General features: G+C 36.6%; 1 protein-coding gene across 8 annotated transcripts in view; it reads right to left on the bottom strand.

Moving 5' to 3' along the window:
- The window catches only part of DYNC1I1 (dynein cytoplasmic 1 intermediate chain 1), a 344233-nt gene that overhangs the window by 99611 nt on the left and 229141 nt on the right, over positions 1-15481 (bottom strand). For all 8 annotated transcript variants that reach the window (XR_008550710.1, XM_054692369.1, XM_054692368.1 and 5 more), the window contains 3 exons: positions 13471-13633; positions 11248-11347; positions 4077-4202 (listed from right to left, as the gene is read on the bottom strand). Coding sequence is in view for 7 of the 8 variants with exons in the window: in XM_054692369.1 (XP_054548344.1) it covers positions 4077-4202; positions 11248-11347; positions 13471-13633 (389 nt within the window). In the remaining variant the exon portion in view is untranslated. The remainder of the gene's footprint in view (positions 1-4076; positions 4203-11247; positions 11348-13470; positions 13634-15481) is intronic.

The raw sequence follows: 15481 nt of genomic DNA, 5'->3' as shown, positions 1-15481 counted from the left end.
CTTCTTGTAATCTATTGATTCAGTGCTTTGTATATGAAGTCATATATGTTTTCTGTCTTCCTGGACTTATGATAAATGTACATGTCTTCCTGGACTTGGTTTAAAGGTTTATAAACCATTGTAGATGAAAATGATAATTTGAAAATATATATAATACATCTAACCTGCTGAACATCATAGCTTAGCTTACCTAAAACATGCTCAGAACACATATAGTTGGGCAAAATAATCTACATAAAACCTATTTTATAATAGTATTGAATATCTTATGTAATTTATTAAAAACATTTTATGGAACTAACGTTACATTGTAATGTACATACAGGTTTCAGGTGTGCATCATTATAAATCAACATCTGTATATACCACATTAATTTCACTACTAAAAGACCAGTTTTATTTTTCACCTCAACATGTAGTTTATTTAACACTCCACTGAAAATGGAAAACAGATATGACAGGTTACAAAAGCACAAAATACAACAGCAAAAAAACTAACTGCTTTTTCATCATTATGAGGTATAAACAATGTAACTTATACCATTTTAGATTAAGGATCGTCTATACTTTTATATGTATTATAAGACACCATCCTTTCAAATAGAAAACTTTAAAACCTTAAAAAAGGATGTTCTTTTTGGTAGCTCTTAAAATGCCCAAGCTGCATCCCAGAATCAATTGGAATCTCTGTGGATGGAATGGCAGGATAGGTAGTTCTTAAACTTGTCCAGGTGAATGCAGCTATCGCTAAGGTGGAAAAAGCAATTCTATATCATTTGCTTCCTATTCATCCTTTCCCATGACACACACCTGCATTCTATCACCTGGCTGAGTCCCCTATGCACACAGCATGAGGCAGTAGATGGGCTTGGGTGTAAAAATGAGCTGATTTCAGTCCAGGCCTTGCCAGGACACCTGCCCTACTTTCATGACTTCTCTGAGTCATGGGGTGGGGGGGGGCACTGGTAGTAGAAGCTTATGACAGAAGCTTATAAAGAGTAGATTTGTAGTACATTTATATCATTGTTCTTGATAGATTCAGTGGCACAGAAACCTAAACATGTTTTCAAATTCTGTTGTTTTCTCATCTTTTAGGAAAGCTCCCATTCACTTGATGTCTAGTACTTTCAAAATTGATCATTTTATATTTAGCTGTATATTTAGCTGTTAGCCCACAGTGATCTGTTCTTGGTAGGACTTCAGGAATTGGGAAAGGTAATGGTTCAGTAGCTTGATCTGAGGTGAAATCTAGTCATGATTAATTTTGTCAACTTGATTGGACTGTGGATTCTAATTTTTTGGTCAAGTACAAATTTGGTAGAAAGGTATTTTTTAGAGGTGATTGACATTTAAATCAGTAGACTTTGAGTAAAGTAGATTTAGTGTCCATAATGTGGGTAGGCCTCATCCAGTCAGTTGAAGGCTGTAAGAGCAAAGCCTACCAACTGAAGAAGTACCGATTCTAAATCTCTCTCTCTCAATATCAATACATACCAATATACTATCAAGTCTAAGTCCATCCCTCTTTATGTGTGTATATGTATATAAACATATATACACATATATACAGTTTCCATCCAAATGAGACTAATATTCTATATATAAACATAGATGCATATAATTGTATAGACATATATATACACATACATATATAAATAGATACACACACACACATACAACATTGGTTCTGTTTCTATGAAGAACCTTGGTTAAATAACCAGGGATCCTTAGAAGAGCTTCATAATACTTTTGCTGTGCCCACTTCTTCCTCTTCCTCCCATCTTGTGAGGCATCAAAGCTCTTTCTCTTTTTCACCTGCCTAAAACTGGTCATACATTCTACAGTAAGATCAGTTTAAGAGAATTAACTTAATCACAGAAGTTAGTTACTATAGTGATATGCAACAATTTAGGTTTCATTAGATTTTCTAATTGTGTCCTTTATGATTTTTAAGGGTCATCTATCTGAACTACTTATCATCTATCTCTGAGTCGCCCAATCATGATTTTCTCTTAGTATCTTTTCACTTGTGTGTGAGTAAGTAGCTTTGATTTGATACCTAGAGTCTTGGAGTGTTCATGGTCTTTTCCACATTTAATCAACTCTAAAGTTTAAAAGTATTAGAATTCTCACTTTTCTCAGTGAAAATACTACATCAGGTTTAGAACCCACATCTGCTTCTGGTCAACAAATGAAGTGAAGAGAGTAGTAGGAATTTGAAGCATACAGAGATATTTTAATCAACATCTCTTGGAAGGATGTTTAGAATATTTCCAACTATTTTTAAAAATCCAGAGCATAGGACATATGTTCTCTCTATGTACTCATATATTTATATATAAATATATAAATATAATATATATAATTTATGGGAGAAATAAAATTGTAATTAAATATATGTGGGTGAAATCTATTATAAATTATCCCATAGAAAACAGGAGATGAAAGAAAGGATGTTCTCCTCAGTCAATACTGGTATTAACTATTGTGTGGTAAAATAGGTTATTTAAATATTCCATTTAATTGCAAAGTCCTCTGGATTTTACTTCTTCACTCAGTGTTATTATGTTCCTGCTGACCTGTTTACTATGTAATACTGTGAATAATGAGCACATGTTCAAATTTTTATTGCCACAGGCTAACTAGTATCAGTTTAATATAAAAATTTAAATTCTGATAAACTCATAGAAATTGATAAAACCAATATAATGCAGCCTTAGGTTTCTCAGAATCCCATATATGCTTTATGTAGTATCAAAATAGTTTAAATGACACTCTTCTCTTTTCCAGAAATGTGCTTCTGCTTATCCCATAATCCTTTTAGTATTTTCCTGGTAATTCATCAAACCTCTTAAAACTGAACAAAATTAGGATTTTGTACTTCTATGTTTACAGAGAAAGCATATCAGACTGACAAATTTGATAATCTAAAAAAAAATAAGAAAAAACTTCTTATTTCAAAGGTTCGAAAAATAAAGGTTATTTACTATGTAGATCTAGACTTCTTGTTGTTTTTAAGATAGTAAATTAGAAAAACATGGGCAGAGTTAGAGGTTACTCAATCAGGTTGAAGCTGGGACTTTTACTCCAGCAGCTCCTGTTGCCCAAATTATATCTGATAATGTTCTAAAGTCTAAACATATTTTAGTTCAAAAAGATACTCAGCTCTTAGATATAAAATGGCACTAAGTTTCCAAACATCCACAGTTTTAGCCACCCCCTTCAGCTGATGTATTTGTTTTCAGATTGATCTGCCCTTCAGTACCTCTGAATGGTAATACTTGAGGAACTAAAACTTTGAGCTGGAGTGTTTGTTTTGCATTTTTTCTGTGCATAATCACAGGTTAGGCGCATTAATAAAAGGGTTGCTGTATTGGCCACTCGGAGGCCTATTATTTCCGCAAAGTCATGGCAACAGAGCAAAGCAGAACGTTTGCAAGTGTAACAAAATTTCAGCCTGTATAGTGTTGAGTGGAAAAGAAGACATATGTGTCCACAGACACAAGGAGTTTTAGACACCCAAAACTATCGAAGTGATCTCTGCACTTGGTAACTAGAAAGTGCATCTGTGTTTCTCAACAATTCAAGAAAGATTGGTGGTAAGTCTTCCCCTAAATGGGCTGCAAAAGTATTATTATGTGTAGAACAAGATGGTGTCTATAATCTTAAAATTGGCCAAATCCCACTGAACTGCATTTCAGAGAGAGGAGGGAAGTTGAAATGGTAGTACTCTGAGGATGTCCACGTGGGTGGGCAAGCATATGTTGCTGCACAGCAGAGGAAGTGGTACACCAGGATTTCTTCATAAGTGTGAGGTCTTTATAAACTCATCCTCTTGGGGGTTGTTTTAAATAGAAAGAAAATGACACACAGTCCCCAACTAGGCTTCCTAACTGTTTGGAGAGGGTTGCCACTTTCCTAAAACATTAGGTTACTGTGGGGGAATTTTCCAAAACTGTCAACAATTCCATTTTTAAACTTGATTCTTCTTCTCCACATAAGACAGATGCAAGGCAGCATGAGCTATATTTGGTCTAGTAGGAGATGTAAGTTATTTTTACTATGATGACTCCTACCTGACAGTGGAAGACGTATTCTGGTGTGGTTTTCTTAAACTTCATGTTCCAAACCAAGGCCACGCCATCTGGTTCATGGGGGGCATCTTCATTGTTGTTGTAAGACGCGACCATCAGCTCAGGGTACTGAATGGAAGAGGTCACAGGATGGATTATGCGGAGATGTCAACATAAAGAAAAATTCCTTATTCCTGTAGATGCATGCTATTTTACATACTTTAAATTGCAATTGCTTTTTAAGTTGTGGCATAGTTAATACCCACCTACTGCTTCAGTCTATTGCGATCTGGTTTCTGCCTCCTGTATTCCATGGGCACTTGCCATAGTCACTAATAACTACCCAACTGCATTCTTTGCCAGGTCGCTAGGTTTAGCTGACATTTGGGCTCCTCTTTCCTTTCTCCTCTATTGACCTCCATTGCATCTTTCTCTCCTGATTTTCTTTCTGATCACTGTTTTTAGTCCCTACAGGGTCTTCTATTACCCATATTTCAAAAAGGGGCTGTTTTCTGTTCTTGTTTTTGTCTCTTTTTACACATTCTCCCCAAGTGATCTCATCTACTCCAATTACTTTAGTAAGCATTCAGAATTAATATGCTAACAATGTTCACATCTATCTCAGAGCTGTCCATAGACACATCTGATACCATGCACAGAAAAATGAGTTCATTGTCTTATGTGCTATAAAACCCATTGCTCTTCCATTGTTCCCTATTTTGGTGTCTAGCACTAACATCCACCTAGCTGTCCAATAGTGCAGACATTTCACAATCATTTTTACTCCATCTTTGTCACTCCCGTGTGCTGTTTGCCACTTCCTCAGTACCTTTCAAATGTTAAGAGATTAGAACCTGCTACACTAATTTTTTAGATCTGCCTAGCTTGAATTTTTATTTTTACTTTAAAAATTTTTTATTAAGGCAACATTGGTTTATAACATTATATAGCTTTCAATTCTACAACATTATAAATCTCTATCTGTACATATTACATTGTCACCAAAAATTAAGTTTCCGTCCTTTATTATACTAAACTAATATCTTGACTTCATGAAGGCAGCAGCTTCCTGAATGACTTCCTGCTTCTGGGTTAGTCAAGTCCTACCTATTGCACTCTCCATCCTTTGTCAATATGACTTTACAAAGCATACTTTTAGCTAAGTCACTCTTTTGCTTAAAATACTCTAATAGTCCAGCATTACTTTCAAGGCAAAAATCCAGGTCATACTTGATCCTTTACAATCTGTCACTTTCTACCTTCCTTGCTTAATCTCATACGCCTTCCTCTTCTTCATCTTACCCTACATCCTTCCTCTAAGCTCTAGTCTTACTGGGCTAGTCCTGAGGTTCATAGGTACAACCTTTTATACCTATGAGTCTTATATATTCTTTAGAATGAATTTTCTCATGTGTTTACATCATTAATTCGTTCTTTAAGATTCAATGCAGATATCAATTCCTCTACATAATCCTACCTTCTTTTCTATTTATTCACTTACCTTTTTAGTGTTCCCCATTAAAGTGCTTGGCAAATTGTATAATGATTTTCTTTCACCTACTTCTCTTACTAGACTATAAGCTCTTTGACTTAGGGACTGTTTTTTAATGATCCCTGAATGTAGGGTCTATTAATTTCTAGCACGTGATAAGCACATGTTAAAATTTGTTGCAATTATGAATGCTATTTTTTATTTTAGTACTCCATGCCATAGTACTTCCATACTCCATGGAAAGATCTTACATTTAATCCTTTGTTGTCAAGTAATGTCAATAATTAGAGTCATAGGTAGAAGCAACACAACCAGTAAAATAACAAAAACTCTGAAATACCTGTCACCCTACTTGAACTCTGCTCAGTGTGATTAAGCAACTAAGAATGAATATTTAGGGAGGTATTTATGAGTTAGAATACATTTCACAAAAATGCCATTCCTCTTTGGAATTCCCTTAAGGCAGCCTCATTAAAAATAGCATCATTATAGAAGATCATGTCACTCTTTTCTCAGATAATTTAGTTTTTTCCTTTTTCACTATTTTTACATATATATGTAACAGAAGGTTGTCTTTTTAAACTTGAACATCGCCTTTTCTTTTTCTACCAAAAATAATCACACCTAAGTCTTCTATGTGACTTTATTCTTTCTGCTTCCTCAATTTAAGAAAGCTGCAAAGAGTTACAACTTGCTGGTTGGTACAGGGGAAATAAAAGCCTACAATGATAACACATGTATGTGGTCACCAGGGGAAGTAATCATTCTTTATTAGAAAATACTCCTCAGCAGATGAATCAAAGGCCTATTAAAGAAAGGCCTTTGATTCAAAGCCCATTCAAAGAAGCTAACATCCAGATAAACACAGAAGTCTCCAGACTGTCCATCTGAAGTTTAACTATGTCACATGTGAAAAAGCAACTCTATAAACACCATAGTGGCCAGTGAGCAGCCAGATGTGTCTGGAATAATCTCCCACATCTTGACATCTGGGTCTCATCGTTGGCTCCACTTGGAACTTTTTTTTCCCCCATTAAAAAGATATTTTAAGTTATTTGACTTTAAAACTCGCCTAGAAAACAAGGAAACTTTTAGTAATATATCAGTGAAATGCCTTTGGTGTAATATAGATAGCTAGGGTCATAGGTCCTAAAATATGCAAGTTTTTAATGATCTTAAATCTCCTCTGGTGTGTCTTTTTCTATTGTTTGGACATTTATAATCATTTTTTTTTACTCAATAAGAAATAAATCTTCTGAATAGTCACATAAACCTTAAATGTTAAAATTATGACTATAAAGAAAATATGACTAATTATGAACTTTGTGATTATTCATAGGTCTGAATTATCTAGTAATAACCTAAGAGAACTTTACCCAGAAAGGAACAGACCTGCTCTCAACTGTTTGTTTTTATAGAAAAATAAAAATCTGACATTTATCAGAGAAAAATAAAACAATGTTCTCAGTGCCCATTACGTTTCAGACACTGAGTTGGATGATATATTTGATTAATTTGATCCTTGAATTCCTCTAAAGTAGATAGTGGTTTTCCTATTTCTCTAGACAAGGAAAGCAAGGGTTCCTAAGTAAGTAACTTAGTCCAAATTATGTTGTTAATAAATAATGAAGTGAAAATCCTGTTTGAAATCTATTCAGATTTAAAGGTCATATCTCTTCCAGTCTACTTGGCATGTGTCAAGTACCCCTATGCATATACAAGGCACTGTGCCAGGTGAAATGTGGGACAAGAATGTCAACAAAAATATGCTTTGCTCTACAGGAACCCACCATTAAGTAGAGGGAAGTAAAACACATGTATAAATAAGTACAATAAGCATAAAAGCAGAACAGGATATGTGCTAAGCTGGAGGTATAAACCAGGTTCTATGCAAGCGTAGAAGAGACAATAACCATTTGGGTTGGGCTGGGGTATGGAGGGAGAGTAACTGAAAAGGACTTATGAAACTTGACTTGGGCCTTGAGAGTTGGGTACATTAAAAGGAGAACAGAAAGAGGAGACTATGGACAAGGACACAAATATGGCTGTGGGAGATTTCTCTTTATCTGACTGGTTCACAGTGATTTTCCCAATTTTGGAGATGATCTCAACACACAGGTGTCTAAATTCTTAGGGATAAGTAGTTCATTGTAGGATGGGTATTTGATTGAGTTGGGCTAATCACATCCTCTAACTTGACTATTATTAAACTTGAATTGAAAGACAGAACCTGTCATTTTTATAGCCTCCGATTTGTGAGGTGCCTCAAGCCACCCAGATGTCTACTTTTCCCAAGTTCCAGTTCTTCATTTTTCCATGGATTCTCTAAGTACTCTAGTGGCTCACCAATAAATTCCCCTTTTGCTTAGGCTAGTCAGAGGTCAAGTTTTCTTTTCTTTTTTAAAAAGATTTATTTTTATTTGTGCATACAAGAACTGGGGTGTAGGCCAAAGATGTGGGGGGTGAGAGGATTCACCAGAGACAGAGTGGGGAGCAGAGGTTTGTTGTGCCATGTGGGTTAGCTCCCTGGCTGGGGATTGAACTCATGCCTTAGCAGTGATAGCGCTGAGTCTTAACCCCTAGGCCACCAGGGAGGCCCAAGTTTTCTTAACTAATATTGTGAAGAACATGCCCGAGAGACATCAGATGGTAACATTTGAATGGGAGGCAGGTTATATATAGAGATATAAAGAAGACAGAGCTGGAAACGTGTCAGAGCATCCCCACAGAAGTCACTGGGTATAGGCTAATGCTTGTATTTGTCTACTGAATATTCAATCAAAGCTTTATTATTGATTTTTTAATTCAGGTAATGTTGGTTTACAATACTGTATATGATTTAGAGGCATAGGATCACACTCTTCAGGTGTATGTCACATTTTTACTCTGGGTACAGTAAGATGCATACTGCAACTATTAATATTGCTGCTGCTACTCTCACTACTATGTATCATTTAATGAATACTTTTAAAGTGGTAGACACTTTTTAAAATCAAAGTGTTTTCAGTATACTAATTCATTTAAAATTCAGAATGAACTTGTGAGCTAAGTATTATTATCATTTTATGAATGATGAAAAGCCAGGTAATTTGCACAAGCTGATATTGGGAGCATAAAAATAGTATTTACAGTTTTATTCTGGAAAAATCACTTATAATGACTCAAGAGTGTGGGGATATGAGGCAGAGACACATTGGGAAGATATTTTCTAATATAAGCAAAATAGAGGGCTTGACAAAATAGGTGTCAAATTCACATGTTAATAGATTTGAATTGGTATAAGTTGGAGTCTTTGCAACTTTAAGTTTGATTATATTTGGCAACTAAATGAGCTATCAAAATTAATTGGGTTTGTACCTTGGAAGACTGCAGGATCAGAAGATGCATTTCATATGTGAGAGGAGTTTATATTGTGGGAGTAATATCATGATTCTGGAAAATCTGTAATGCGGGATGTGGATAATATTATTGACCCAGTACGCTAAGCAATGTTCAATGAATGACAAAGTTGACATAATTTCCCACATGCCCTAATTTTTTCCAGGGAATAATGTTTGGTGAATATTTTACAAATATTACAAAGTTGTAGTGTTTTCAATTAAGAAGCCTGGGAGATCAAAGCAAAATTATGCAGAAACCATATACTTTTTCTTCCCTTTTCTCCCCTCGGTTCCATTCTATTTACCTCAGGTAATCATCTTAGGCATACATGTCACTACTGTACTCCCAGGCTGTGGGTCTATTCTTTTCCTCTTTCTTAATATGATTGTATTAAATTTAGATTTATTCAGAAAGTTTCTTCATCTCATAAGCAAGAAAACCTTTGAGTCCCACAAAGGTGATGTAGGACCTGAGGATTCTAGTTCTTTTTCCTCACGCTTCATAGAAAATAGTTTTTTTTTTTTTTTTTTCAGAATTGCAAACCTTTTCCCCACAGTGTAGATGGGCAGGTTACACAAAAATGGGAAAAACAAATGTGGTCTTTCCATTTCTGCCCTTTACAATTTCACTTCCCGCAACAAAACATCACACGGGATGCTGTGTGGAAACAAATCCATCCGTGGGCAATATAGCCATCACACGCTGAGGCCAGGCAGGAACCAGCTCTGCTCAGGCTAAACTTGCTGTCTTCTCAGGGAACATTATCAGTTGACCCAGGAACACAGTAAAAGTTGCCTTTGAGGAATGTGTCAGATAAGGTTCCTGTGTAATTTCCAGACTCCGAACAAGTGAACAAGCAGAGCTAAGTGTTTCCTCAAGCTTGGATCTGATTTCTGCATACACCGAGTGTGCTCACAGACCACCCACATACAGGCGGGAGGTGGCTGAGCAAACCCTGCTTGTATTAGACTCTGTAGGATCATGCACTGTGTGCTCTGTTGTTTGGATGTAAAAGGAGATTCAAGAGGAGAGAACACTCACCCACTTGGCTGATGACAGTTTGGGTGTGGGGGATTACACTCCTCTTCAGTGTTCCTGTTCTCTAGTAGGATTAAATGGGTTTCTTCATATCATGTTTTACTGCTCTGACTTGAACACACTCTTCTCCCCTCCATTTGTCTAAATTCTGACAAGCCCTCTCCGAGCAGTCAGAGATTCCAACCTCACTGAACTCTTGAGAGCACTTGTCTGCCCTATATCATTCAGCACTTATAACCTCTCTTGGTTCCAAGTTCATAAGCCCTTTGTGGGAAACAGTGGTAAACAGCATATGCCTTGAATTGCTAAAAGACGAGTTCAAATCCCTCCACTCCCATGTCCTAGCTGAGTTATTTTAACAAGTTAGTTGTCTTCTCTGAGCCTTAATTTCTTCAACTTAAAATGGAAACCATAATAGTGACTGCCTGGTATGATTGTTATGAGGATGAAATAAGAGAATGTCTTCAGAGCAGTTGGCACAGTGCATGGCATATAAGAAACAAATTCTGGGAGACATGGGGGGGTGTGGGTGGGAAGTAGCTAATGTTAATGGTGAAAGTTCTGCCTTAGGTCCTTGGGTATGTAGTGACAGCTTTAACAGGAAGAGAATGTAGGAGGCAAAAAAAAAAAAAAAAAAGAATTTCAGAGATGTAGAAATCATGAGTTAGTGATTCATTTGAGATTCTGAGGGACACCTGAGTGGATCTGCCTGATGTGAAGAGTAAAATTCAGGAAGGAGATTGAGTAAGCACTGTGAACAGACAGTGATTAAATCCATATGATTGGAAGAGATCTTCCATGGAGAGCATGTCAGGAAGAAGAATAGAGGTTGAAGGCATGACCAGAGGGACCCCAAGTATAAAAGAGCAAAAAGCCCAAGAGAATGTGGAGAAGTAGAAGAGAGTAGAGTTCTGGAACACCAAAAAAGGATGACAGAGGGCACAGCAGATGAAGGATGGAAATATCCACAAAGATTCGACAAGTAGAAAATCATTGGCACCTTTAATGAGAGCATTTTCATGGACAGAATGGTCAGGCTCCATGCCTGCTACCTAGTGCATAGTAGGTAATTAATGAATGTGAATAATGGAGTGCAAAAGTTAAACTGAATTCTCTGTAAAATGAGAAGGAAAACCAATAGGCACAGAAGAAAATTGTAGCTTAGTGAACATATCCAAAGTGGTGGAAAAGTTCTCTCATTTTTTAATACAAATGTCATGAGAACATAAGTTCAGTTTGTCCCACCCCAGTATTAATTCTTACCTGGAGAGACCAGTCCATACAAGTGACTACTCGATGCTTGGACCAATGCTCATCATAGAACTGACGATTAAAAGAAAGGTTGGCTCCAGCCTGGACATCCCTAGGAGGGTTTAAACATCAAAGACAGAGGTGATGTTCAAAATGGTACTTTTATTTATTTTTCATTTTATGCATTTTTTACATAATTTTTTAAAATTTTTAAACACTGTATGCATTTTCATCTTGGTTATAGTCCCGGTACAATTCCCACCACCCTTGTTTTGATCCTACTCCCCTCCCCCCACCCTGTGGTGTGTCTCTGGTTTATAGTTGCTTGTTGATTTTGATTTTTTACTTTATTATAATTAGTCTTTTTCCTATGAAAGAATAAAATGACAAAAGCATGGCACACAAAACTCTTTGAAGCCAAAGCATCAATTTAGATGCCAAGCGCTGATGGTCTATGAAAAGCTCTTTCTAACCTGGCACGGATAAGTTTTCCACATGTTGTTCTAAGTCTGATATATTTGTTTCAGTATCCATCTTGATCTATCCTGAAACATTCTGCTTCTCCTAATAATTTCTATCTTGTGGCAGAGTTTACTATCCAGGGAGCACAGCACAATTGGAGGTTCTTTGATATCATTACCACATTATTTGGCCTTAAATCAGAAATGCTATACCTGTTTCTATTACCTGAAATTTTTGAATGACTGTAGTGGTTGCCTCCTTGCTTAATCACAAGTTCTAAGGTAAGTTCTACCATGAAACAAGCATGGTGCAGGAGTTACCAAATGCATTAGACACTCAACATAGACCAAAATTGCACCTGAGTTTAGGAGGATTACATTTTGGCTGATGTTTCAACTGGCCACAAACCCACTTGGAGGAACTTGGCATTTGGTCATGCCTTTGCTCCACAAGATTCAGTGTGCAAATTGAGTAATGTGTCTTCTGTGCCAATAACTATTGGGTCTGCACAAAAAGCTGCTTAAATTGCCCGGGCTTCAGTTCAGGAATGCCTCCACACTCATCTTTTCTCTGCTCATTCACTTTATTCCATTGGCTAGCACTCTGCATCCCTTGTCTTATGTAGCTCTTGTTCAGACTGGGTTACTTGGTTTCAGACTATTTACTTGGGTTCTATTCTGCTGACTTACTGTGACTTTTTCCCCCTGCTAATTCTCCTCAGTTTCATCATTGCAAACTCAGACAAGAGGTACATGTAATCAATCAAGTGACTGCCAGGAACCCAGGAATACAGTGGGCCAGGCACCCCAAGGAAAATAGAATCCAGAAAGTCAAGTGGGCCATAGAATGAATGTTTTCTAAAAGAAACAAATAGAACATGTGTGTTCAAAATATTTTTGTCTCCTAAAAGTAGTCTAAAGATGCTGCCAACTGTTGAGAACATTTTAACAACCCCCTTTTGAAACTGTTTTCAGAGTTAACTGCCCTTTGAGAGCCCTCAATGATGATATGCTGTCCTTTGAGAATGTATCTGAATTTTAGAAATAGTAAAAAGTCAGATCTGGTTAAAAAGGCAGATGATCTCACCTTCTCAAATTGTTCACCGCCAAAAGAAATATGTGTCTAAAAACCAGCTGTATCTATTTTTTACAAAACTCACAAAGCATCTCCTCTTATCCCCATGATAATGGTTGACAGCCACTGCTTTTTCCAGTATATGTTACACTCATAGAGAAGTCATTTGGGATCACTTGCTTTTATTGATTAGTTTTTTTTCATCTGTAAATCTATACCTGCACATTTCCTAAGACGTATACACATAGTCTCACAGTAGCCAAAAGAGGCCGAAGTTTCCAGTCTGATCATTGCCAACCACATAAGTTATGGTCTCTCACATCTTATGTTTGTTTTCTTCAGCTTCCTGTTTGCTTAGACATCAAAAATAGATCCACTGGATATAACACAAATCTTTTGCTGCTTATAAGAATGTTTTCTCAGAGGACAGTGTACATGACTCTGCCATTCTCTATCACCTGGATTGCTCTCCAGATATCAAGTTCAAAAGCATTTCACAGAAGCACATGATAATTACAGGGAAACTATGCCCCAAGTTATAACCAAAGCCCATAGAGCTGCTGAGCAAGATCAGTCCTGGAATTTCATCCTTGTCTGATTTGTCAGGTTTCGGATTTGCCTACTCAATACATAAATGAAGTCAGAATCAACAAATAACTTATTTAGGTAGTTTTAGAAAAATGCGCACAAGAAACTAACCCATCTTTTTCCTCTAACTCTCGACCGCTATAGTCAAAGAAGATGTCAGAGTCTTCTGCCAGTGCTCTTTCAATGACCCGTATTGTCCGGTCAAAAAAGATGAGAAATTCTTCTGAGTGAAGGATCTGCTGCTTTTCTTCTTCTGTCAGCTCCCTTGGAGGGGCTTTTTATTTTATGTAAAAGAGATTGGTAGAAAAGGAAAAAAAAAAAAGGAAAATTAAAACATTTCAGGAGAAACCCAACTTTGAAAGGGACTGCTTATCAAAGAAGTAATAAGACACAGTGAGAGGAACCATTGTTAGTATTGATTCTAAATTATTCCTAAGTTCACACCAAAGGCTTTTGCAGATGTCTCCACTGCCAATTTTATAAAAAGATTTCATAGCTGGCCTAATTACTGTTTTGAAGAGTTGGAAAAGATTACAAATGAAAATAGATTGGTGTTTTTTAGCAGTTTTTTTAAACTGTAATTGAAAAGCAGCTCAAATAGTACATAATAGAGGAATCTATAAAACTATGAATATTAGATACTATTATAAAGCTGCATATATTAAATACTTAAAAAGAACTATAACGTGATCCAGATAGTGCCTTTCCTGTTTCTACTGGGTAAATTCATTTTATTTTAAGTGGTTTGATGGTAAGGCTGACTGATTATTATATCAATTTCACTCAAAAACTGAAACATATCCCTTCTAAAACTGCTCTCACCTGAAATATCTTGAGTTTTTAAATAAACACATGAACAAATAAATGCTTCTGTAAAATTCACAATTGTTTTTATGCCTCACTTTTCTAGCATGATTAATCTTATCAAACTAAATTTGAAGATACAAAATGAGGCAAAGAGAGATGAAATAACTAGCAGTATGTCATAGTATCTGGAAGTCAGATCACCTCAGAGTCACGATTAGGTTACATAAACTGTTCCTTCAGTAGCAGAGTTTACATAAAGCTATAGAGAAAGGATTAGGAACTCCCCCAGAATGAGAAAACTTTGAGGGCAGAAACTGTCACTGAAGTTTTGTGGTTCTTCAGGAATTCCAGTTCAACTCTCTGGCAGAGAGTCTTCAATAAAGGCTTGCTTGATTATGCGTTCAGGGGGATCAAATTGCCCCAAAGTTTAAGCTACAGGAGGAGGATGGTGCATGAAGGACAGGGTGGATCCATGGAGGAGTTACTCACCCATAGACTTTCCCAAACATTTCCTCTCCAGAGCTGATTTCTACTGGCCAACTGGTCAAAGGTGCTGTCTAGGTACAGTCAACCAAGGCATAATGTTTTATGGAGGTGATACTGATTTGAGTATTAGTATCTTGAAGCCATGGTTCTGAGAAAGATGAACTACCAAGAAGCCCTTCTGCAGTCATGGCAGTAAACCTTAAGCTTTTAATATTCATGATATTTTTCCCTTCTGAATTTTCCTTCCCTGCCACACACCATGATGCAGGAGGTGTGGAGGGACCCTAGAATCTGTATTTGTACATGAAACCTAGAATGACTGTGATGTAGTTGGTTCACATCTTGAGAAATGCTCTCCAGATATTATTGACCAAAAAAAAAAAAAAAAAAAGTTCATCCAGTACAGTGAAGGCCTTATCCAAAAACATCCACCCCATTATTCTAGCAGTTCTAAACATCGTTAGAAACACCTGTTTGCAGAGCCTTTAATACATCTGTGTGTATTGCAACTCTCTGAGAATCCCTTTCAACTTCTGCTGAGCAGTGTTACCCACACCCTAGTTTGAGAAATGGTGAGATGGGCAATATGTGGACCGTAAGTAACAAGAACTCCATGAAACCATCCTGCAATCAAACATTTTTTTCTGTCTGTTAGTTTTGATTCTTTTATCAGTCGAAACTCTTTCAGAAGCAGTTTTACCTATAATAGGGGGCAATGACAGGTAAACTCTAAATCTACTTTAAAGGTTAAAGATAAATATACTGGGCAAAGAGTTAAGCATGTAGTAATTATTGGTGAGTCTATTTGCTAAAACTTCCACAAATGAGG

The sequence above is a fragment of the Talpa occidentalis genome, unplaced genomic scaffold (assembly GCF_014898055.3).
Source record: "Talpa occidentalis isolate TD23 unplaced genomic scaffold, MPIMG_talOcc4v2.1, whole genome shotgun sequence".
Taxonomy (NCBI): Eukaryota; Metazoa; Chordata; class Mammalia; order Eulipotyphla; family Talpidae; genus Talpa; species Talpa occidentalis.
This window is presented reverse-complemented; position numbering and strand designations above follow the sequence as displayed.